At 43.2% G+C, this 23,501-nt stretch overlaps 2 protein-coding genes across 2 annotated transcripts; both read right to left on the bottom strand.

The window, feature by feature from the left end:
- Positions 1–311: 311 nt before the first annotated feature.
- Positions 312–635, bottom strand: LOC130298070 (gastrula zinc finger protein XlCGF67.1-like). The gene has a single exon (XM_056550966.1). The coding sequence runs from the start codon at positions 633–635 to the stop codon at positions 312–314; it is 324 nt and encodes a 107-aa protein (XP_056406941.1).
- Positions 636–847: 212 nt separating this feature from the next.
- On the bottom strand, positions 848–18,800 carry LOC130298065 (oocyte zinc finger protein XlCOF7.1-like). Its single transcript, XM_056550960.1, has 4 exons — positions 18,671–18,800; positions 17,802–17,928; positions 17,338–17,718; positions 848–1,458 (listed from the first exon to the last, which is right to left on the bottom strand). The coding sequence occupies exons 1-4, from the start codon at positions 18,728–18,730 to the stop codon at positions 857–859; spliced, it is 1,170 nt and encodes a 389-aa protein (XP_056406935.1). The 5' UTR covers positions 18,731–18,800; the 3' UTR covers positions 848–856.
- Between the last annotated feature and the right edge of the window lie 4,701 nt (positions 18,801–23,501).

Here is a 23,501-nt window from a genome sequence, read left to right as displayed (position 1 = left end):
ACACAGTAGAGCTGTATATGTGTAATGTACATGTAGCTGAGCTGTATGTGTACACAGTAGAGCTGTATATATGTAATGTGCATGTAGCTGAGCTGTATGTGTACACAGTAGAGCTGTATATGTGTAATGTACATGTAGTTGAGCTGTATGACATAGCTGCATAAGTTTCAAAAGAAAACTTTTATTAACAATTGGTAACAAGTTTGGAGATGCAGTATATGATATATGTATAAATGTCAGATATCCTATGTACATGGATAATATATAGATGTGTTATCTGCATCATTTATTGCTCTGAATTGGCTTCTCTCCTATGTTAATTCTTTGATGCTGAAGAAGAGCTGATTTCCAAGTAAAACATTTTCCACATTCTGAGCATGAAAATGGTTTCTCTCTTGTGTGAGTTCTTTGATGACTAATAAGTTTGGTTTCCAAGTATAACATTTCCCACATTCTGAACATAAAGATGGCTTCTCCACTGTGTGAGATTTTTCATGTTCAACGAGACTTGATCTGTAAGTAAAACTTTTTCCACATGCTGAGCATGAAAATGGTTTCTCCCCTGTGTGAGTTCTATGATGTTGAACAAAACTTGATTTCCCACATTCTGAACATGAAAACAGAAGAGAAGCCATTTTTAAATCAAGTCATTTTGTACATCAAAGAACTCAGGAATTAGTAAAACATTTCCCACATTCTGAGCATGTATATTGTTTCTTTCTTGTGTGAGCTTCTCAATGTCCAACAGCCCTTCTGTGACCTTATTTTTTTTCTTAACATCCTGTGATGAATAAGACGACCGGACCAAGGTTTAATGTATAATATTCTAGTACCTGGTGACATATATACAGATGTGTTATTTGGATTCTATTTGCATTTTGCGTAACAGACATTTCTGTAGGTGTATAACAAGATGTGCTTTCCGAGTAAGACATTTCCCACATTCTGAACATGGAAAGGGCTTCTCACCTGAGTGAGTTATTTGATGTGCAACAAGATGTGCTTGCTGAGTAAAACATTTTCCACATTGTGAACATACAAATGGCTTCTCTCTTGTGTGACTTCTCTTATGTCTAACAAGATCTGATTTAGCAGTAAAACATTTCTCACATTCTGAACATGAAAATGGCTTCTCTCCTGTATGAGTTCTCTGATGTACTACAAGACTTGATTTCTGAGTAAAACATTTCCCACATTCTGAGCATGAATATGTTTTCTTTCCTGTATGAGCTCGTTGATGTCCAACACACCTTCTATGACCTTTATTTTTCTGAACATCCTGTGATGACTGAGAAGACAGGACCTGTATATAAGGATGAGATGACAGATCTTGGCTGTGAAGGGCTGAGGGTGTATCTGGGATAATGGAATGTTCTTCATATGTATCTTGTGTGATATCATCATCTGCTTTATAATCTGAAGATATAAGATTCTCCTCTGATCTCCTGCTACAAGAATCTGCAGAGAATAACACAGATTTTATTATCAGTATTAACCCCTTAACAACCCAGTGCATTTTTGCATTTATAAGCAATAGTACTTTGTAAATCCATCTCTCATTTTTAAGTAAGATTTACTGCAAAACTGAAGAAAGATAGTTGCTATGATAGCGGAGCAGCCATACAACAGTGGTGTCAAACTGTGGCCCTCCAGATGTTGCAAAACTTCAACTCCCTGCATGCCTGGACACCAAAGGTCTGTCTGCCTCCTCCAGAGGATGCACACTGTCCCTGAAATGTAAATCAAGGCTTCCCTCTCATGGTATCCCTTAGTGCAGTCATCTTCAAACCGAGGCCCTCCAAATGTTGCAAAACTTCAACTTCCAGCATGCCCTGGAGTTAAAGTTTTGGAACATCTGGAGGGCCACAGTTTGACACCACTGCCTTACAAGGAGCAGGGACACCTGTCTTTGACAATCATGTGGACACAGCCTCAGGGAAAATCACTGCTATGGGGCCCGGTCAGGGAACAAATGACCCAATCCACCTGACCCCGCAGGTTATAATGGAGCAGTCATCCAAACCGCCCCCTTTATAATCCTCATGTCAGCCAGAGAATTCAGACAAAGGATAGGGCAGTGGTTCTCCCCCAGGGGTACTTAGCAATTCTCCAGGGGGTACTTGAAAAAAATCAGTAATGGCAGCCACAGCCACTGGTTACTGGTCTGGACCACCTTGAAAGAAATGGTCGGCCGACGTCACTGCACCGAGGAGCGGAGGACAGTAAAGGGGAAGAGTGGGCACTGGGTGCTGTGGGCAGGAACTACCATCAGCTTTGTTGCTCCACTGTCCCTGCAGACCGGGGACCTACTGCTCCGAGCCATAGGAATAGGTCCCCAGACCAGAGGAGCAGTGGACACCAAAAAGGGACAGTATGGGGCCTACAACTATATATGGGGGCAGTATGGTGGCCTACAACTATATATGGGGGCAGTATGGTGGCCTACAACTATATATGGGGACAGTATGGTGGCCTACAGCTATATATGGGGACAGTATGGGGGCCTACAACTATATATGGGGACAGTATGGGGGCCTACAGATATATATGGGGACAGTATGGGGGCCTACAACTATATATGTGGGCAGTATGGGGGCCTACAACTATATATGTGGGCAGTATGGGGGCCTACAACTATATATGGGGACAGTATGGATGCCTACAACTATATATGGGGACAGTATGGTGGCCTACAGCTATATATGTGGGCAGTATGGTGGCCTACAGCTATATATGGGGGCAGTATGGGGGCCTACAACTATATATGGGGACAGTATGGTGGCCTACAGCTATATATGGGAACAGTATGGGGCCTACAGCTATATATGGGGGCAGTATGGGGGCCTACAGCTATATATGGGGGCAGTATGGGGGCCTACAGCTATATATGGGGACAGTATGGAGGCCTACAACTATATATGGGAACAGTATGGGGCCTACAGCTATATATGGGGACAGTATGGGGGCCTACAGCTATATATGGGGACAGTATGGTGGCCTACAGCTATATATGGGGACAGTATGGGGGCCTACAACTATATATGGGGGCAGTATGGTGGCCTACAGCTATATATGGGGACAGTATGATGGCCTACAGCTATATATGGGGGCAGTATGGTGGCCTACAACTATATATGGGGACAGTATGGGGGCCTACAACTATATATGGGGACAGTATGGGGGCCTACGACTATATATGTGGGCAGTATGGTGGCCTACAGCTATATATGGGGGCCTACAACTATATATGGGGGCAGTTTGGGGGCCTACAGCTATATATGGGGGCAGTATGGTGGCCTACAACTATATATGGGGACAGTATGGTGGCCTACAGCTATATATGGGGACAGTATGGTGGCCTACAACTATATATGGGGACAGTATGGGGGCCTACAGATATATATGGGGACAGTATGGGGGCCTACAACTATATATGTGGGCAGTATGGGGGCCTACAACTATATATGGGGGCAGTATGGGGGCCTACAACTATATATGGGGGCAGTATGGGGGCCTACAACTATATATGGGGGCAGTTTGGGGGCCTACAGCTATATATGGGGGCAGTAAGGTGGTCTACAACTATATATGGGGACAGTATGGTGGCCTACAACTATATATGGGGACAGTATGGTGGCCTACAACTATATATGGGGACAGTTTGGGGGCCTACAACTATATATGGGGACAGTATGGGGCCTACAACTATATATGGGGGCAGTATGGTGGCCTACAACTATATATGGGGACAGTTTGGGGGCCTACAACTATATATGGGGACAGTATGGGGGCCTACAACTATATATGGGGACAGTATGGGGGCCTACAACTATATATGGGGACAGTATGGTGGTCTACAACTATATATGGGGACAGTACGGTGGCCTACAGCTATATATGGGGACAGTTTGGGGGCCTACAACTATATATGGGGACAGTATGATGGCCTACAACTATATATATGGGGACAGTTTGGGGGCCTACAACTATATATGGGGGCAGTTTGGGGGCCTACAACTATATATATATGGGGACAGTTTGGGGGCCTACAGCTATATATGGGGACAGTTTGGGGGCCTACAACTATATATATGGGGACAGTTTGGGGGCCTACAACTATATATATGGGGACAGTTTGGGGGCCTACAACTATATATAAAGAAGAAAATGTCCAGCGCAGAAGGTGCAGTGAAAACTCGCTTTATTTTCTTTGACAAGAAGACACAGTGCAAATCAGGAACGTCTGACGCGTTTCGCACCAGCCGGTGCTTAATCGTAGTTAAAATAACCAAATACAAGGGTCACATGTATCAATACCTCACAATTAGAGATGAGCGAACTTACAGTGATTCGATTTGTCACAAACTTCTCGGCTCGGCAGTTGCTGACTTTTCGGCATAAATTAGTTCAGCTTTCAGGTGCTCTGGGGGCTGGAAAAGGTGGATACAGTCCTAGGAGAGAGTCTAATAGGACTGTTTCCACCTTTTCCAGCCCCCAGAGCACCTGAAAGCTGAACTAATTTATGCAGGAAAAGCCATCAACTGCCGAGCCGAGAAGTCCGTGACGAATCGAATCACAGTAACTTCGCTCATCTCTAGTCACAATGAAATCCTTACAATAACCAGACATGGATATACGGATTGTGTCCTTCTTGTGAACCCATTCATTGGTTTTCTCTGAACAAGAAGATATTTCCATGACTTCAGACAAGCGGCTCATTAGACCTGAGAACTTCTCATTTCTTTTACCTGTAATCACCTGTATATTCATATGGAATCCTGTAGGAAATCTAGATTCATCCTGACAGATTACACACAACCCGACCATATACAGACCAGAAAAGGATCAGACAGATTTTATATATTACAGTCACTGTTTATTATTTACAATACTTCTTATCAATTACCATTGGGATTAATGTATTTATATGTAATGTAATCAGGACTGGGGTAATGTAATATATTCCAGTGTACATCAGGGTATATACCAACCTCAGCTGAATGCGGGAAACGTTCCTTATCAATTACCATTGGGATTAATGTATTTATATGTAATGTAATCAGGACTGGGGTAATGTAATATATTCCAGTGTACATCAGGGTATATACCAACCTCAGCTGAATGCGGGAAACGTTCCTTCTTATCAATTACCATTGGGATTAATGTATTTATATGTAATGTAATCAGGACTGGGGTAATGTAATATATTCCAGTGTACATCAGGGTATATACCAACCTCAGCTGAATGTGGGAAACGTTCCTTCTTATCAATTACCATTGGGATTAATGTATTTATATGTAATGTAATCAGGACTGGGGTAATGTAATATATTCCAGTGTACATCAGGGTATATACCAACCTCAGCTGAATGCGGGAAACGTTCCTTATCAATTACCATTGGGATTAATGTATTTATATGTAATGTAATCAGGACTGGGGTAATGTAATATATTCCAGTGTACATCAGGGTATATACCAACCTCAGCTGAATGTGGGAAACGTTCCTTCTTATCAATTACCATTGGGATTAATGTATTTATATGTAATGTAATCAGGACTGGGGTAATGTAATATATTCCAGTGTACATCAGGGTATATACCAACCTCAGTTGAATGCGGGAAACGTTCCTTCTTATCAATTACCATTGGGATTAATGTATTTATATGTAATGTAATCAGGACTGGGGTAATGTAATATATTCCAGTGTACATCAGGGTATATACCAACCTCAGCTGAATGCGGGAAACGTTCCTTCTTATCAATTACCATTGGGATTAATGTATTTATATGTAATGTAATCAGGACTGGGGTAATGTAATACATTCCAGTGTACATCAGGGTATATACCAACCTCAGCTGAATGTGGGAAACGTTCCTTCTTATCAATTACCATTGGGATTAATGTATTTATATGTAATGTAATCAGGACTGGGGTAATGTAATATATTCCAGTGTACATCAGGGTATATACCAACCTCAGTTGAATGCGGGAAACGTTCCTTCTTATCAATTACCATTGGGATTAATGTATTTATATGTAATGTAATCAGGACTGGGGTAATGTAATATATTCCAGTGTACATCAGGGTATATACCAACCTCAGCTGAATGTGGGAAACGTTCCTTCTTATCAATTACCATTGGGATTAATGTATTTATATGTAATGTAATCAGGACTGGGGTAATGTAATATATTCCAGTGTACATCAGGGTATATACCAACCTCAGCTGAATGCGGGAAACGTTCCTTCTTATCAATTACCATTGGGATTAATGTATTTAATATGTAATCAGGACTGGGGTAATGTAATATATTCCAGTGTACATCAGGGTATATACCAACCTCAGCTGAATGCGGGAAACGTTCCTTCTTATCAATTACCATTGGGATTAATGTATTAATATGTAATGTAATCAGGACTGGGGTAATGTAATATATTCCAGTGTACATCAGGGTATATACCAACCTCAGCTGAATGCGGGAAACGTTCCTTCTTATCAATTACCATTGGGATTAATGTATTTATATGTAATGTAATCAGGACTGGGGTAATGTAATATATTCCAGTGTACATCAGGGTATAAACCGACCTCAGCTGAATGCGGGAAACGTTCCTTCTTATCAATTACCATTGGGGTTAATGTATTTATATGTAATGTAATCAGGACTGGGGTAATGTAATACATTCCAGTGTACATCAGGGTATATACCAACCTCAGCTGGATGCGGGAAACGTTCCTTATCAATTACCATTGGGATTAATGTATTTATATGTAATCAGGACTGGGGTAATGTAATATATTCCAGTGTACATCATGGTATATACCAACCTCAGCTGAATGCGGGAAACGTTCCTTCTTATCAATTACCATTGGGATTAATGTATTTATATGTAATGTAATCAGGACTGGGGTAATGTAATATATTCCAGTGTACATCAGGGTATATACCAACCTCAGCTGAATGCGGGAAACGTTCCTTCTTATCAATTACCATTGGGATTAATGTATTTAATATGTAATCAGGACTGGGGTAATGTAATATATTCCAGTGTACATCAGGGTATATACCAACCTCAGCTGAATGCGGGAAACGTTCCTTCTTATCAATTACCATTGGGATTAATGTATTAATATGTAATGTAATCAGGACTGGGGTAATGTAATATATTCCAGTGTACATCAGGGTATATACCAACCTCAGCTGAATGCGGGAAACGTTCCTTCTTATCAATTACCATTGGGATTAATGTATTTATATGTAATGTAATCAGGACTGGGGTAATGTAATATATTCCAGTGTACATCAGGGTATAAACCGACCTCAGCTGAATGCGGGAAACGTTCCTTCTTATCAATTACCATTGGGGTTAATGTATTTATATGTAATGTAATCAGGACTGGGGTAATGTAATACATTCCAGTGTACATCAGGGTATATACCAACCTCAGCTGGATGCGGGAAACGTTCCTTATCAATTACCATTGGGATTAATGTATTTATATGTAATCAGGACTGGGGTAATGTAATATATTCCAGTGTACATCAGGGTATATACCAACCTCAGCTGAATGCGGGAAACGTTCCTTCTTATCAATTACCATTGGGATTAATGTATTTAATATGTAATCAGGACTGGGGTAATGTAATATATTCCAGTGTACATCAGGGTATATACCAACCTCAGCTGAATGCGGGAAACGTTCCTTCTTATCAATTACCATTGGGATTAATGTATTAATATGTAATGTAATCAGGACTGGGGTAATGTAATATATTCCAGTGTACATCAGGGTATATACCAACCTCAGCTGAATGCGGGAAACGTTCCTTCTTATCAATTACCATTGGGATTAATGTATTTATATGTAATGTAATCAGGACTGGGGTAATGTAATATATTCCAGTGTACATCAGGGTATAAACCGACCTCAGCTGAATGCGGGAAACGTTCCTTCTTATCAATTACCATTGGGGTTAATGTATTTATATGTAATGTAATCAGGACTGGGGTAATGTAATACATTCCAGTGTACATCAGGGTATATACCAACCTCAGCTGGATGCGGGAAACCTTCCTTATCAATTACCATTGGGATTAATGTATTTATATGTAATCAGGACTGGGGTAATGTAATATATTCCAGTGTACATCAGGGTATATACCAACCTCAGCTGAATGCGGGAAACGTTCCTTCTTATCAATTACCATTGGGATTAATGTATTTATATGTAATGTAATCAGGACTGGGGTAATGTAATCCATTCCAGTGTACATCAGGGTAAATACCAACCTCAGCTGAATGCGGGAAACGTTCCTTCTTATCAATTACCATTGGGATTAATGTATTAATATGTAACGTAATCAGGACTGGGGTAATGTAATATATTCCAGTGTACATCAGAGTATATACCAACCTCAGCTGAATGCGGGAAACGTTCCTTCTTATCAATTACCATTGGGATTAATGTATTAGTATGTAACGTAATCAGGACTGGGGTAATGTAATATATTCCAGTGTACATCAGGGTATATACCAACCTCAGCTGAATGCGGGAAACGTTCAGGGATATTGTACCCGATTCTCTATGGAGATTCCCATCTGCTATGTCAGTCTGTCATAATGAGGTCTCGCCTCCTGTTCACACCTTGTAGATGTCTGGTGTGGAGGAGAAACATCCGGTAAGTCTCCCTATTGATGAGTCTCCTAACATCTCCCCCTCTTACACCTATTTTAACTGTTTCCGCACCAGACATGTGCAAAGAATCCATGATACCCACATGTACTTACCTAAAATGCCGGACAACATTGATAATATATCCACAAGGTGTGAACAGGAGGCGAGACCTTATTATGACAGACTGACATAGCAGATGGGAATCTCCATAGAGAATCGGGTACAATATCCCTGAACGTTTGCCGCATGCAGCTGAGGTTGGTATATACCCTGATGTACACTGGAATATATTACATTACCCCAGTCCTGATTACATTACATATAAATACATTAATCCCAATGGTAATTGATAAGAAGGAACGTTTCCCGCATTCAGCTGAGGTTGGTATATACCCTGATGAGAAAGTAGCATCCGGCTCCCAGACTGGATAAAATACTGGCTTTATTGGAAAATTTTAAAAACCAAACTGGAACATAATGTGGATAAGAACAAACGAAACGTTGTTACCATGATTAAGACTTGTTAACAGGTCGAAACGCGTTGGTTGCGTTTCGTTTGTTCTTATCCACATTATGTTCCAGTTTGGTTTTTAAAATTTTCCAATAAAGCCAGTATTTTATCCAGTCTGGGAGCCGGATGCTACTTTCTCCTCTGCTTAATTGCCGCACCTGGGAACACGGCCCTTGCCTCACTCCGAGTCTTCCAACTGGAGAGGTGTGTTACCATATACATGATCTGGGTCTGAGAACTACAACGGTGAGCTGAATTTTTCTATATTTCCCTGTGATATATACCCTGATGTACACTGGAATATATTACATTACCCCAGTCCTGATTACATTACATATTAAATACATTAATCCCAATGGTAATTGATAAGAAGGAACGTTTCCCGCATTCAGCTGAGGTCGGTATATACCCTGATGTGCACTGGAATATATTACATTACCCCAGTCCTGATTACATTACATATAAATACATTAATCCCAATGGTAATTGATAAGGAACGTTTTCTGCATTCAACTGAGGTTGGTATATACCCTGATGTACACTGGAATATATTACATTACCCCAGTCCTGATTACATTACATATTAAATACATTAATCCCAATGGTAATTGATAAGAAGGAACGTTTCCCGCATTCAGCTGAGGTTGGTATATACCCTGATGTACACTGGAATGGATTACATTACCCCAGACCTGATTACATTACATATAAATACATTAATCCCAATGGTAATTGATAAGGAACGTTTCCCACATTCAGCTGAGGTCGGTATATACCCTGATGTACACTGGAATGGATTACATTACCCCAGTCCTGATTACATTACATATTAAATACATTAATCCCAATGGTAATTGATAAGAAGGAACGTTTCCCGCATTCAGCTGAGGTTGGTATATACCCTGATGTACACTGGAATATATTACATTACCCCAGTCCTGATTACATTACATATAAATACATTAATCCCAATGGTAATTGATAAGAAGGAACGTTTCCCACATTCAGCTGAGGTTGGTATATACCCTGATGTACACTGGAATATATTACATTACCCCAGTCCTGATTAAATTACATTTAAATACATAAATCCCAATGGTAATTGATAAGAAGGAACGTTTCCCGCATTCAGCTGAGGTTGGTATATACCCTGATGTACACTGGAATATATTACATTACCCCAGTCCTGATTACATTACATATAAATACATAAATCCCAATGGTAATTGATAAGAAGGAACGTTTCCCGCATTCAGCTGAGGTTGGTATATACCCTGATGTACACTGGAATATATTACATTACCCCAGTCCTGATTACATTACATATAAATACATTAATCCCAATGGTAATTGATAAGAAGGAACGTTTCCCGCATTCAGCTGAGGTTGGTATATACCCTGATGTACACTGGAATATATTACATTACCCCAGTCCTGATTACATTACATATAAATACATTAATCCCAATGGTAATTGATAAGAAGGAACGTTTCCCGCATTCAGCTGAGGTTGGTATATACCCTGATGTACACTGGAATATATTACATTACCCCAGTCCTGATTACATTACATATAAATACATTAATCCCAAAGGTAATTGATAAGGAACGTTTCCCGCATTCAGCTGAGGTTGGTATATACCCTGATGTACACTGGAATATATTACATTACCCCAGTCCTGATTACATTACATATTAAATACATTAATCCCAATGGTAATTGATAAGGAACGTTTCCCGCATTCAGCTGAGGTTGGTATATACACTGATGTACACTGGAATATATTACATTACCCCAGTCCTGATTACATTACATATAAATACATTAATCCCAATGGTAATTGATAAGAAGTATTGTAAATAATAAACAGTGACTGTAATATATAAAATCTGTCTGATCCTTTTCTGGTCTGTATATGGTCGGGTTGTGTGTAATCTGTCAGGATGAATCTAGATTTCCTACAGGATTCCATATGAATATACAGGTGATTACAGGTAAAAGAAATGAGAAGTTCTCAGGTCTAATGAGCCGCTTGTCTGAAGTCATGGAAATATCTTCTTGTTCAGAGAAAACCAATGAATGGGTTCACAAGAAGGACACAATCCGTATATCCATGTCTGGTTATTGTAAGGATTTTATTGTGACTTTTGATACATGTGACCCTTGTATTTGGTTATTTTAACCATGTTATATCTGGAACTTAGTCTACGATTAAGCACCGGCTGGTGTGAAACGCGTCAGATGTTCCTGATTTGCACTGTGTCTTCTTGTCAAAGAAAATAAAGTTTTAGCTGCACCTTCTGCGCTGGACATTTTCTTCTTTGGACTTTGTCTATGAAACCGGGGCGGGGCCGACAGGTCCGATGGCGCAGGTGTCAGCTTAACCCCTTAAGGACCAGGCCATTTTATACCTTAAGGACCGGAGCGTTTTTTGCAATTCTGACCACTGTCACTTTAAACATTAATAACTCTGGAATACTTTTAGTTATCATTCTGATTCCGAGATTGTTTTTTCGTGACATATTCTACTTTAACTTAGTGGTAAAATTTTATGGTAACTTGCATCCTTTCTTGGTGAAAAATCCCAAAATTTGATGAAAAAAATGAAAATTTTGCATTTTTCTAACTTTGAAGCTCTCTGCTTGTAAGGAAAATGGATATTCAAAATATATTTTTTTTGGGTTCACATATACAATATGTCTACTTTATGTTTGCATCATAAAATTTATGAGTTTTTACTTTTGGAAGACACCAGAGGGCTTCAAAGTTCAGTAGCAATTTTGAAATTTTTCACAAAATTTTCAAACTCACTATTTTTCAGGGACCAGTTCAGTTTTGAAGTGGATTTGAAGGGTCTTCATATTAGAAATACCCCATAAATGACCCCATTATAAAAACTACACCCCCTAAAGTATTCAAAAAAACATTCAGTAAGTGTATTAACCCTTTAGGTGTTTCACAGGAATAGCAGCAAAGTGATGGAGAAAATTCAAAATCTTCATTTTTTACACTCGCATGTTCTTGTAGACCCAATTTTTGAATTTTTGCAAGGGATAAAAAGGAAAAAAATTTTACTTGTATTTGAAACCCAATTTCTCTCGAGTAAGCACATACCTCATATGTCTATGTTAATTGTTCGGCGGGCGCAGTAGAGGGCTCAGAAGGGAAGGAGCGACAAATGGTTTTTGGGGGGCATGCCGCATTTAGGAAGCCCCTATGGTGCCAGGACAGCAAAAAAAAAACACATGGCATACCATTTTGGAAACTAGACCCCTCAGGGAACGTAACAAGGGGTAAAGTGAACCTTAATACCCTACAGGTGATTCACGACTTTTGCATATGTAAAAAAAATATATCTTTTTTTTACCTAAAATGCTTGGTTTCCCAAAAATTTTACATTTTTAAAAAGGGTAATAGCAGAAAATACCCCCCAAAATTTGAAGCCCAATTTCTCCCGATACAGAAAACACCTCGCATGGGGGTGAAAAGTGCTCTGCTGGTGCACTACAGGTCTCAGAAGAGAAGGAGTCACATTTGGCTTTTTGAAAGCAAATTTTGCTCTGGGGGCATGCCGCATTTAGGAAGCCCCTATGGTGCCAGAACAGCAAAAAAAAAACACATGGCATACCATTTTGGAAACTAGACCCCTCGGGGAACGTAACAAGGGGTAATGTGAACCTTAATACCCTACAGGTGTTTCACGACTTTTGCATATGTAAAAAAATATTATTTTTTTTTACCTAAAATGCTTGGTTTCCCAAAATTTTTACAATTTTAAAAAGGGTAATAGCAGAAAATACCCCCCAAAATTTGAAGCCCAATTTCTCCCGATTCAGAAAACACCCCATATGGGTGTGAAAAGTGCTCTGCTGGCGCACTACAGGTCTCAGAAGAGAAGGAGTCACATTTGGCTTTTTGAAAGTGAATTTTGCTCTGGGGGCATGCCGCATTTAGGAAGCCCCTATGGTGCCAGGACAGCAAAAAAAAACACATGGCATACCATTTTGGAAACTAGACCCCTCGGGGAACGTAACAAGGGGTAATGTGAACCTTAATACTCTACAGGTGTTTCACGACTTTTGCATATGTAAAAAAATATATATTTTTTTTACCTAAAATGCTTGGTTTCCCAAAATTTTTACAATTTTAAAAAGGGTAATAGCAGAAAATACCCCCCAAAATTTGAAGCCCAATTTCTCCCGATTCAGAAAACACCCCATATGGGTGTGAAAAGTGCTCTGCTTGCGCACTACAGGTCTCGGAAGAGAAGGAGTCACATTTGGCTTTTTGAAAGCGAATTTTGCTCTGGGGGCATGCCGCATTTAGGAAGCCCCTATGGTGCCAGGACAGCAAAAAAAAAAAACACATGGCATACCATTTTGGAAACTAGACCCCTCGGGGAACGTAACAAGGGGTCATTTGAACCTTAATACCCTACAGGTGTTTCACGACTTTTGCATATGTAAAAAAATATATATTTTTTTTACCTAAAATGCTTGTTTTCCCAAAAATTTTACATTTTTTAAAAGGGTAATAGCAGAAAATACCCCCCAAAATTTGAAGCCCAATTTCTCCCGAGTACGGCGATACCCCATATGTGGCCCTAAACTGTTGCCTTGAAATACGACAGGGCTCCAAAGTGAGAGAGCGCCATGCGCATTTGAGGCCTAAATTAGGGACTTGCATAGGGGTGGACATAGGGGTATTCTACGCCAGTGATTCCCAAACAGGGTGCCTCCAGCTGTTGTAAAACTCCCAGCATGCCTGGACAGTCAACGGCTATCTGGCAATACTGGGAGTAGTTGTTTTGCAACAGCTGGAGGCTCCGTTTTGGAAACAGTGGCGTACCAGACGTTTTTCATTTTTATTGGGGAGGGGGGTTGTATAGGGGTATGTGTATATGTAGTGTTTTTTACTTTTTATTTTATTGTGTGTTAGTGTAGTGTAGTGTTTTTAGGGTACAGTCGCACGGGCGGGGGGTTCACAGTAGTTTCTCGCTGGCAGTTTAAGCTACGGCAGAAAATTTGACGCAGCTCAAACTTGCAGCCGGATACTTACTGTAATCCTCCGCCCATGTGAGTGTACCCTGTACGTTCACATTGGGGGGGGGGGAACATCCAGCTGTTGCAAAACTACAACTCCCAGCATGTACGGTCTATCAGTGCATGCTGGGAGTTGTAGTTTTGCAACCGCTGGAGGCTCCGTTCTGGAAACAGTGGCGTACCAGACGTTTTTCATTTTTATTGGGGAGGGGGGCTGTGTAGGGGTATGTGTATATGTAGTGTTTTTTACTTTTTATTTTATTGTGTGTTAGTGTAGTGTAGTGTTTTTAGGGTACAGTCACACGGGCGGGGGGTTCACAGTAGTTTCTCGCTGGCAGTTTGAGCTGCGGCAGAAATTTTGCCGTACCTCAAACTTGCAGCCGGATACTAACTGTAATCCTCCGCCCATGTGAGTGTACCCTGTACGTTCACATTGGCGGGGGGAGAAACATCCAGCTGTTGCAAAACTACACCTCCCAGCATGTACGGTCTATCAGTGCATGCTGGGAGTTGTAGTTTTGCAACAGCTGGAGGCACACTGGTTGTGAAACACCGAGTTTGGTAACAAACTCAGTGTTTTGCAACCAGTGTGCCTTCAGCTGTTGCAAAAGCTACAACCCCCAGCATGTACGGACAGCGGAAGGGCATGCTGGGTGTTGTAGTTATGCAACAGCTGGAGGCATACTACTTTGGCTGGGGATGCTGGGGATTGTAGTTATGCAACAGCTGGAGACACACTGGTTTACTACTTAACTCAGTGTGCCTTCAGCTGTTGCAAAACTACAACTCTCAGCAGTCACCGACAGCCAACGGGCATGCTGGGAGTTGTAGTTATGCAACCACCAGATGCACCACTACAACTCCCAGCATGCACTTTAGCTGATTGTGCAAGCTGGGAGTTGTAGTTACACAACAGCTGAAGGTACACTTTTCCATAGAAAGAATGTGCCTCCAGCTGTTGCAAAACTACAAGTCCCAGCATGCCCATAAGGGCATGCTGGGAGTTGTGGTGGTCTGCCTCCTGCTGTTGCATAACTACAGCTCCCAGCATGCCCTTTTTGCATGCTGGGAGCTGTTGCTAAGCAACAGCAGGAGGCTGTCACTCACCTCCAACGATCCAGCCGCACAGGTCAGTCCCTCGTCGTCTCCGCCGCCGCCGCTGCTCCTGGGGCCCCGATCCCAACAGGGGCGCCGGGGATCGGGGTCCCCAGCACCCGGGGTGCACGTCCCGCACCCGCTCACGTCCTCCGGAAGAGGGGCGGAGCGGGTTGCGGGAGTGACACCCGCAGCAGGCGCCCTGATTGGTCGGCCGGTAATCCGGCCAACGAATCAGGGCGATCGTGAGGTGGCACCAGTGCCACCTCACCCCTGCTGGCTCTGGCTGATCGGGGCCGTCTCTGACGGCCCCGATCAGCCAATAATTCCGGGTCACCGGTTCACTGGAGACCCGATTGACCCGGAATCCGCCGCAGATCGCTGGACAGAATTGTCCAGCGATCTGCGGCCATCGCCGACATGGGGGGTCATAATGACCCCCCTGGGCGATATGCCCCGATGCCTGCTGAACGATTTCAGCAGGCATTGGGGACCGGCTCCGCTCCAGATGGTTGCGGGGGGCCGGTAAAACACATGACGTTCTCATACGTCATGTGTCCTTAAGGACTCGGAAATGGAGACGTATGAGAACGTCATGTGTCCTTAAGGGGTTAAGGTTGGTCCAGGTGAGTGGACAAAAACAATTTCTCTGTCTACAACTATATATGGGGACAGTTTGGGGGCCTACAGCTATATTTGGGGCACAGAGGGGGCCTAACAACTTTATGGGGACGCAATGCGGGTCCTATTACTGTGTGTGACAATAAACATGGGGAGTTAGTAAATAGGTGGGTATTGTACTGCAGAAAGGAGCCTAAAATGTTTGCTTGTCTGGTTCTGTGGAGACGTCATGTACGGGAGAAATCTTCATGGCGGTCTAGGCCAGATAGTGAAGATAAGAAAACAACTCTGGTTAGAGAAGACGTCACCTGTAAATCAGGGGACTGGGGAGAGGAACAGGGGCCTGTTATAGAGGAAAGTGAAGCATATGAATTATACTATAATCATTACAAAATGTCTCTAATATGGGGGGACAATTTTTTGGGAATGGGCTGTCAAGGGGAACTCAGGCAAAAAAAGTTGAGAACCACTAGGATAGGGGATACATTATAGATCACGGGGGTCCGACCCTTGGGACTCCTTGCGATCTCCTGAACGGGGCCCTGGCAGTCTACATGAAGGGGGCGGACCAACCCCTGCATGGAGCGGCGGCTGACACTCCCCCTCCATGTATCCCATAGAAATACATGGAAGCAGTGTTTCGGTCCGCTTCCGGCAGACTGCTGGGGCCCCGTTCAGGGGATCGCGGGGAGTCCCAAGGGTCGGTCCCCCGCGATCTATAACCTATCCCCTATCCTGTCTAGACAGACAGTTTCACATTTTTTGTCTTTTGTCTATTAATGTGTATAGAAAGACTTATGTCCTAATAAAAGTTATTGACATTTTCCTGGATCCAAGTTAAAAGGGGAACCTTTATTTTTAATGATTTTGGCTCACGACTCGCCAGCAGCACCTATACCTCCATTTGGACCCACACAGGTGACCCGAACCGGAACATTTCCGTATCAGAGGGAAATAATAAAGGGATTTAAAGGGCTACTCCACTGCTAGACATCTTATCCATTATCCAAAGGATGGGGGGATAAGATGTCTGATCGCGGGGGTCTGACTGCTGGGGCCCCCCAGGATCTCCCGAAGCACCCCGCATTCTAAACAAAAGCCAGATTCCAGATCACTGCTGGTATCTACTGCTATATGGTCTCTATATGGAGTAATATTAGTCTGTATATAATGTGTTTGATTCATAAACAGTATGGCGGTATTATTCAGTCACTATGTAGTGGTGATGGTATCAAGTCGACTGCTATAGAGTCAATATAGAGGGGGAGGGGGATAGTATTTGCCCTGGAGATTCTAGTTACACCAATACTTCCCGAAAATATTATTGTAGCCGGTGACTGAATAGAATCTGTGACTATTCTCTATATTAAGTTGTTACTACTCACCTGGGCGGATACCTATAGGAATGTCCTCCTTATACTGCTCATCACCGCTCACATCTGTCTCTTCTTCTACTTTTACTATTATGTCTGGAGCATTAATATAGATCAGATCTTTCCCTATAGGAATGTCCTCCTTATACTGCTCATCACTGCTCCTATCTGTCTCTTCTTCTTCCTTTATGTCTGGAGCATTAATATAGATCAGATCTTCCCCTGTAGGAATGTCCTCCTTATACTTATCATCACTGCTCAAATCTGTCTCTTCTTTCTTTATGTCTGTAGCATTAATATAGTCCAGATCTTTCCATGTAGTAATGACCTCCATATTCTGTTCTACAAGAGGACGGGGACACCTCTCTGGTGCTGTTCTCTTCCTGGATCTGACTGTAGGGAACACATACAGAGACTGAATTCATTCTTTACTTACAAATAATGAGAGGACGTGTGTATATAGTCATGTCTATTACCTGGTGATGTGAGGGGCTGCTGATCCTCCATCATGACCTGATCCTTATACTGATCCTTGTGTCCTTCTGCATACTCCCACTCCTCCATGGAGAAATAGTCCGCCACGTCCTGACACCTTATAGGAACCTGACACATAATGATACAGTCATCAGCCCGACCCCTCCAGTGGTGTTACTGTATAATGTCCCAGCATTCCCAGCAGTGTCACCTCTCCAGTCATCACCAGACCCCTCCATTACTGTATAATGTCCCAGCAGTGTCACCTCTCCAGTCATCACCAGACCCCTCCATTACTGTATAATGTCCCAGCAGTGTCACCTCTCCAGTCATCACCAGACCCCTCCATTACTGTATAATGTCCCAGCAGTGTCACCTCTCCAGTCATCACCAGACCCCTCCATTACTGTATAATGTCCCAGCAGTGTCACCTCTCCAGTCATCACCAGACTCCTCCATTACTGTATAATGTCCCAGCAGTGTCACCTCTCCAGTCATCACCAGACCCCTCCATTACTGTATAATGTCCCAGCAGTGTCACCTCTCCAGTCATCACCAGACCCCTCCATTACTGTATAATGTCCCAGCAGTGTCACCTCTCCAGTCATCACCAGACCCCTCCATTACTGTATAATGTCCCAGCAGTGTCACCTCTCCAGTCATCACCAGACCCCTCCATTACTGTATAGTGTCCCAGCAGTGTCACCTCTCCAGTCATCACCAGACCCCTCCATTACTGTATAATGTCCCAGCAGTGTCACCTCTCCAGTCATCACCAGACCCCTCCATTACTGTATAATGTCCCAGCAGTGTCACCCCTCCAGTCATCACCAGACCCCTCCATTACTGTATAATGTCCCAGCAGGGTCACCTCTCCAGTCAGCAGCTCCATCATCTTGTTGATGAGTTCTAGGATCTTCTGTTCATCCATTTCCTCATGTATCAGGGAGTGAGGTGGGGGCCTCGGGATTGGGCTCAGGGTTCTACCCCATTCTTCACACACAGGGGCCCGATAGCGCCCACTAGAGGACTTCTTCACTACTGTGTAATCCTGTGTATGGAGAGACACATTCATATCACTACATACATTCCCAGAATCCCTCACCTCTCCAGTCATATCCATCTGCTATTACATAGATAAGAATGAGGTCATGTGACATCACTCCCAGAATCCCTCACCTCTCCATTCATATCCACCTGTTATTATAGATAAGAATGAGGTCATGTGACATCACTCCCAGAATCCCTCACCTCTCCAGTCATATCCATCTGCTATTACATAGATAAGAATGAGGTCATGTGACATCACTCCCAGAATCCCTCACCTCTCCAGTCATATCCATCTGTTATTACATAGATAAGAATGAGGTCATGTGACATCACTCCCAGAATCCCTCACCTCTCCAGTCATATCCATCTGTTATTACATAGATAAGAATGAGGTCATGTGACATCACTCCCAGAATCCCTCACCTCTCCATTCATATCCACCTGTTATTATAGATAAGAATGAGGTCATGTGACATCACTCCCAGAATCCCTCACCTCTCCAGTCATATCCATCTGTTATTACATAGATAAGAATGAGGTCATGTGACATCACTCCCAGAATCCCTCACCTCTCCAGTCATATCCATCTGTTATTACATAGATAAGAATGAGGTCATGTGACATCACTCCCAGAATCCCTCACCTCTCCAGTCATATCCATCTGTTATTACATAGATAAGAATGAGGTCATGTGACATCACTCCCAGAATCCCTCACCTCTCCAGTCATATCCATCTGTAATTCCATAGATAAGAATGAAGTCATGTGACATCACTCCCAGAATCCCTCACTTCTCCAGTCATATCCATCTGTTATTACATAGATAAGAATGAGGTCATGTGACATCACTCCCAGAATCCCTCACCTCTCCAGTAAGCCGGAAGAGTATCTGTATGGTAAGGTTTATGATCCTGTCGGCTATCTTGTTCCTGTCTCTCTCCATGGTTGATGGGTCATCCAGGAGAATTCTCTTATATAAAAGATATCAGCAGAGGATCCTGGATTGGAGAAACCTGAAGGGAAGAAGAGGAGATGATGATAAACCGCACCAGATTCTATGGAGAAATAAAATCCATTTCCTGGAGATAATCTGGGGAAACATCTGAGGAGACATTATAGTCACAATCATGGAGGCTGTAAACCTAGTCAGGGGATCCATCATAGTCTGGGGCAGAGTCATGGGGGATGGGTAGAATATGGAGACAGAAATCCAATGCTGTTTAGTTCTTACTGACGTGTCTATTTGGGGGGGAGGGGGGGTTAGGTTTTTGGCTTTTTAACTATATTTTTTCCTGGCAACAGGAACTTTCGCTTTCTCTTTCCTGCATTCTACACAGGATCCGGCCCGTTGTCTTCTCCGAGCTCCAGGAACAGGACCTCACTTTCTCTGTTGGACGGTGATCACATGGGGGATGAGAAGGGATTAATGGACATTTTAGATTAAAATCAATTTTGGTAATCGCTGTCGACGATTTCCTTTACCAATAAATTGTGCACCAATTAGTTGTTTCAGAAATCCTCAAAAGTAGAGCGCAGCATACCACGATGACATCATCATTACGGATGACCATTGGGGCCGTACGGCTGGGCTTATGATCTAGAAGAAATGCCAAGTCAGGGTTAATGACTATTTCCCAGTTTCGGGAGGCGTCTCCACTCCCCCTCAATGTCCTCTATCTCACCAGGATACAGAGCACGATGATAATCCTGGAGTTACGGGAGACGGTCGGGCGATGACTTTCATCAGGACTTGATCACTGGATATAACGGTCATATTGGGTAAACGGCGCTGACATCTGTCCTGTATTATAACAGCGTTTACCACATTGTCCTCCTCAGTTATTGACGCGGTCACATGACACTTCTCTGTGCTTTTCGTACTCGGATTCACATAAAGCGTTAGTGGGATCATAGTTTAATGGATCCGCGTCACACTGGGAATTATTGTCCCGGAATGTTATTGAATTGTCCAGAATCCAGGCAGAAAGCCAATCTGGTCTCCAGGGTTGGTACGACACTATGTCGGGAGTTTGAATCCTGACGGGGATGTTGTCCCTCCAGGAACCCACATTATGGACCCTTTTCATCAAGAACACATTGGCCCTCATTTACTATTCTAAACCCGACTTCTTTTGTCGGGTTTTTTTGGCGCATCTTTGTCTGCGCCATGTCGCAGACATCGTGTGCCAGTCTGCAACACGATACAACATTTTTTCCCAACGGACCCGATGTGGATTCTCCCAAACCCGAAAAAGGGGCGTAACCCGACAATTCTGAGATTTCCCACGTATTTATAAAGGTTTCCAACCCGAATTTGTTGAATTGTTGTGGATTTTTTCCCGACAGCTCAGAGGAGTTGGAAACCAAAACCTACAAAACCCACGTGCGACAAACAGGATGCGACATAATAATAAATACCAGGGGAAAAATGCAGTCGGGTAAGAAAGCAACATAGACTTACAACCCGATTTTTCTAAGTAAATGAGGGCCATTGTTTTAGGTAACGAAGGGAGGTGGGGAGATCCACCTGGACCACAGTGGCGGCCATCTTAGATTAATATCTGGAGGCCGCTCAGGATCGTAACCTCCAAAAGAAGTGTCCGATACCGGAGGAAGAAGACTGATCAGGTGACAGGATGGGCGGGGAGGTGACCTGCAGCCCTTCACCATCCAGACATCCCCTGGGGGGCAGTATAGGCAGGAGATCAGTTAAATGAGTGCTGGCTGGCACAGAGCTTCCACAGAGCTTTGATTGTGAGATCTAAAGGGTTAATGATGGTGACCAACACTAGTGGTGAGTGCTGGCTGCTTATAGCTCCTGAGCTCACCTCAAAGTCCTATAGAGGGTGCAGAGTGTTATTATATACTGTGTCCTTAAGGGGTTAATAATAAACATCCCCAATAATCCTGATCTGATGGTGACCGAACACACATACCTGTATCTATAGAGGAGCCGTGTGCTTACAGGACCTGCGATGATGTCACCGTCATGTGATCAGTCACATGGAGGAGGAGGAGGAGTCACATGATCAGGGGCTGCAGCTCTAGGCTCATCTGCTATGTTACTATGTTACATTCTCTTCTCTCCTGCACTGTTGAGCTCCGCCCATTCCTGTCACATGATCCTTCCCGCAGGTCCTTCGGCCGCAGTCACATCTATACTGCTAAACTTTACCCCCAAATGTACTGGTCACATGATTATGACATCATCACAGGTCCTACACCTCCAGCATGTGGCAGATACAGAGCAGGTCCTGGTGGGGCAGTCACTGCTGTTATGTTGTGTGTGGAGATCTCTCAGAGCAGCAGCCCCTGATCATGTGACTCCTCCTCCATGTGACTGATCACATGACAGTGACGTCATCGCAGGTCCTGTAAGCACACGGCTCCTCTACAGATACAGGTATGTGTGTGCGGTCACCATCAGATCAGGATTATTGGGGATGATTATTATTAACCCTTAAGGACACGATGTATATTTACATTCTGTGCCCCATATGGGACTTTGAGGTGAGCTCAGGAGCTATAAGCAGCCAGGACTCACCACTAGTGACGCTCATCGCCATTAACCCTTTAGATTCCATGATCAAAGTTGATTGCAGGATGTAAAATGAGTAAAATGCAGTTGTTGTGGGGCGGAGTCTAGATCAGCTGAGATGACGGCCGGAGGGCCCCTTACCGTGCTCTGTGCTCAGATCGGTGCTCTAAGTATACAGACACCTCCACAGCCTGTATAAGCCGAGCACCGATAACACTGATCACTATGGCAGAACGTTATTCAGGGTTTGTAATAGAAGCCCCTCCCCTAATAAGTTTATATCCCATTTATGTAATAAAATAATGTAGGTGGGCGTGGCTTAGACATGGCGCTGTGCGGTTGTTTTTCTAGGGAGCGCCGTGCCGACCAGTGGTTGTTTGCCTGATTTCCTGCCTATACTGCCCCCAGGGGATGTCTGGCTGGTGAAGGTATCAGGTCACTTACCCGCCCATCCTGTCACCTGGTCAGTCTCTTTTCTCCGGGTATCAGCCACTTCTTCCATACAGGACTATGTAAGCATCAGGTTTTTTAAGTTTCTCCCGCGCCCCTATTATTACTTAAGACAGTGTTTCCAAACCAGCGTGCCTCCAGCTGTTGTGAAACTACAACTCCCAGCATGCCCTGACAGCCAAATGCTGTAACAGCTGGAGGCACCCTGCTTGGGAAACACTGACTCCGGTGGTGGCCCAGACCCTGCGTGTGTAACGGTATATGATGCTCGGCCTCTGCTGCAGGTAATAGCAGGTTCTTCCGGGGGGACATATCACAATTCACATAAAATCCTGATGTAATTGTGATGTATATTGTGCCCCCTAGTGGACACATTTCAGTATTCTTCATTGGACAATGTCATATTGAATCCCTCTATTCTTCTCCCTGCTCTGATGAAGACGTTCTGAATACACCGCAGCCTCAGAGATTAGGAGAAATGGATTCACAACGTCTTCAGCAGAGCAGGGAGAGCGACCTCAGAAGACCTGGAGGACCAGAGCGCCACCACTGGACGGGAGAGGGGAGTGCGCTCTAGTCTCTTATTTTACAGCCCTCGGACAATGGATTTTGTTTTATAGAGAAATCTGAAAACTCCTATAATGTCTCCTCAGATGTTTCCCCA

Source organism: Hyla sarda (genome assembly GCF_029499605.1).
Source record: "Hyla sarda isolate aHylSar1 chromosome 1 unlocalized genomic scaffold, aHylSar1.hap1 SUPER_1_unloc_2, whole genome shotgun sequence".
In the NCBI taxonomy this organism is placed as follows: Eukaryota; Metazoa; Chordata; class Amphibia; order Anura; family Hylidae; genus Hyla; species Hyla sarda.
Note: the sequence above shows the minus strand (reverse complement) of the source record. Positions and strands in the feature narration are given on the sequence as shown.

What these genes read in the sequence shown, in the direction of transcription:
- LOC130298070 (XM_056550966.1), bottom strand. Translation starts at nt 635, where the DNA reads ATGGCTTCTCTTCTGTTTTCATGTTCAGAATGTGGGAAATCAAGTTTT.
- LOC130298065 (XM_056550960.1), bottom strand. Translation starts at nt 18,730, where the DNA reads ATGGATGAACAGAAGATCCTAGAACTCATCAACAAGATGATGGAGCTG. An exon ending in GCAGCCCCTCACATCACCAG is followed by an intron (nt 17,719 to 17,801) that starts GTAATAGACATG and finishes TGTTCCCTACAG; the next exon opens with TCAGATCCAGGAAGAGAACA. An exon ending in TCCTATAGGTATCCGCCCAG is followed by an intron (nt 1,459 to 17,337) that starts GTGAGTAGTAAC and finishes TATTCTCTGCAG; the next exon opens with ATTCTTGTAGCAGGAGATCA.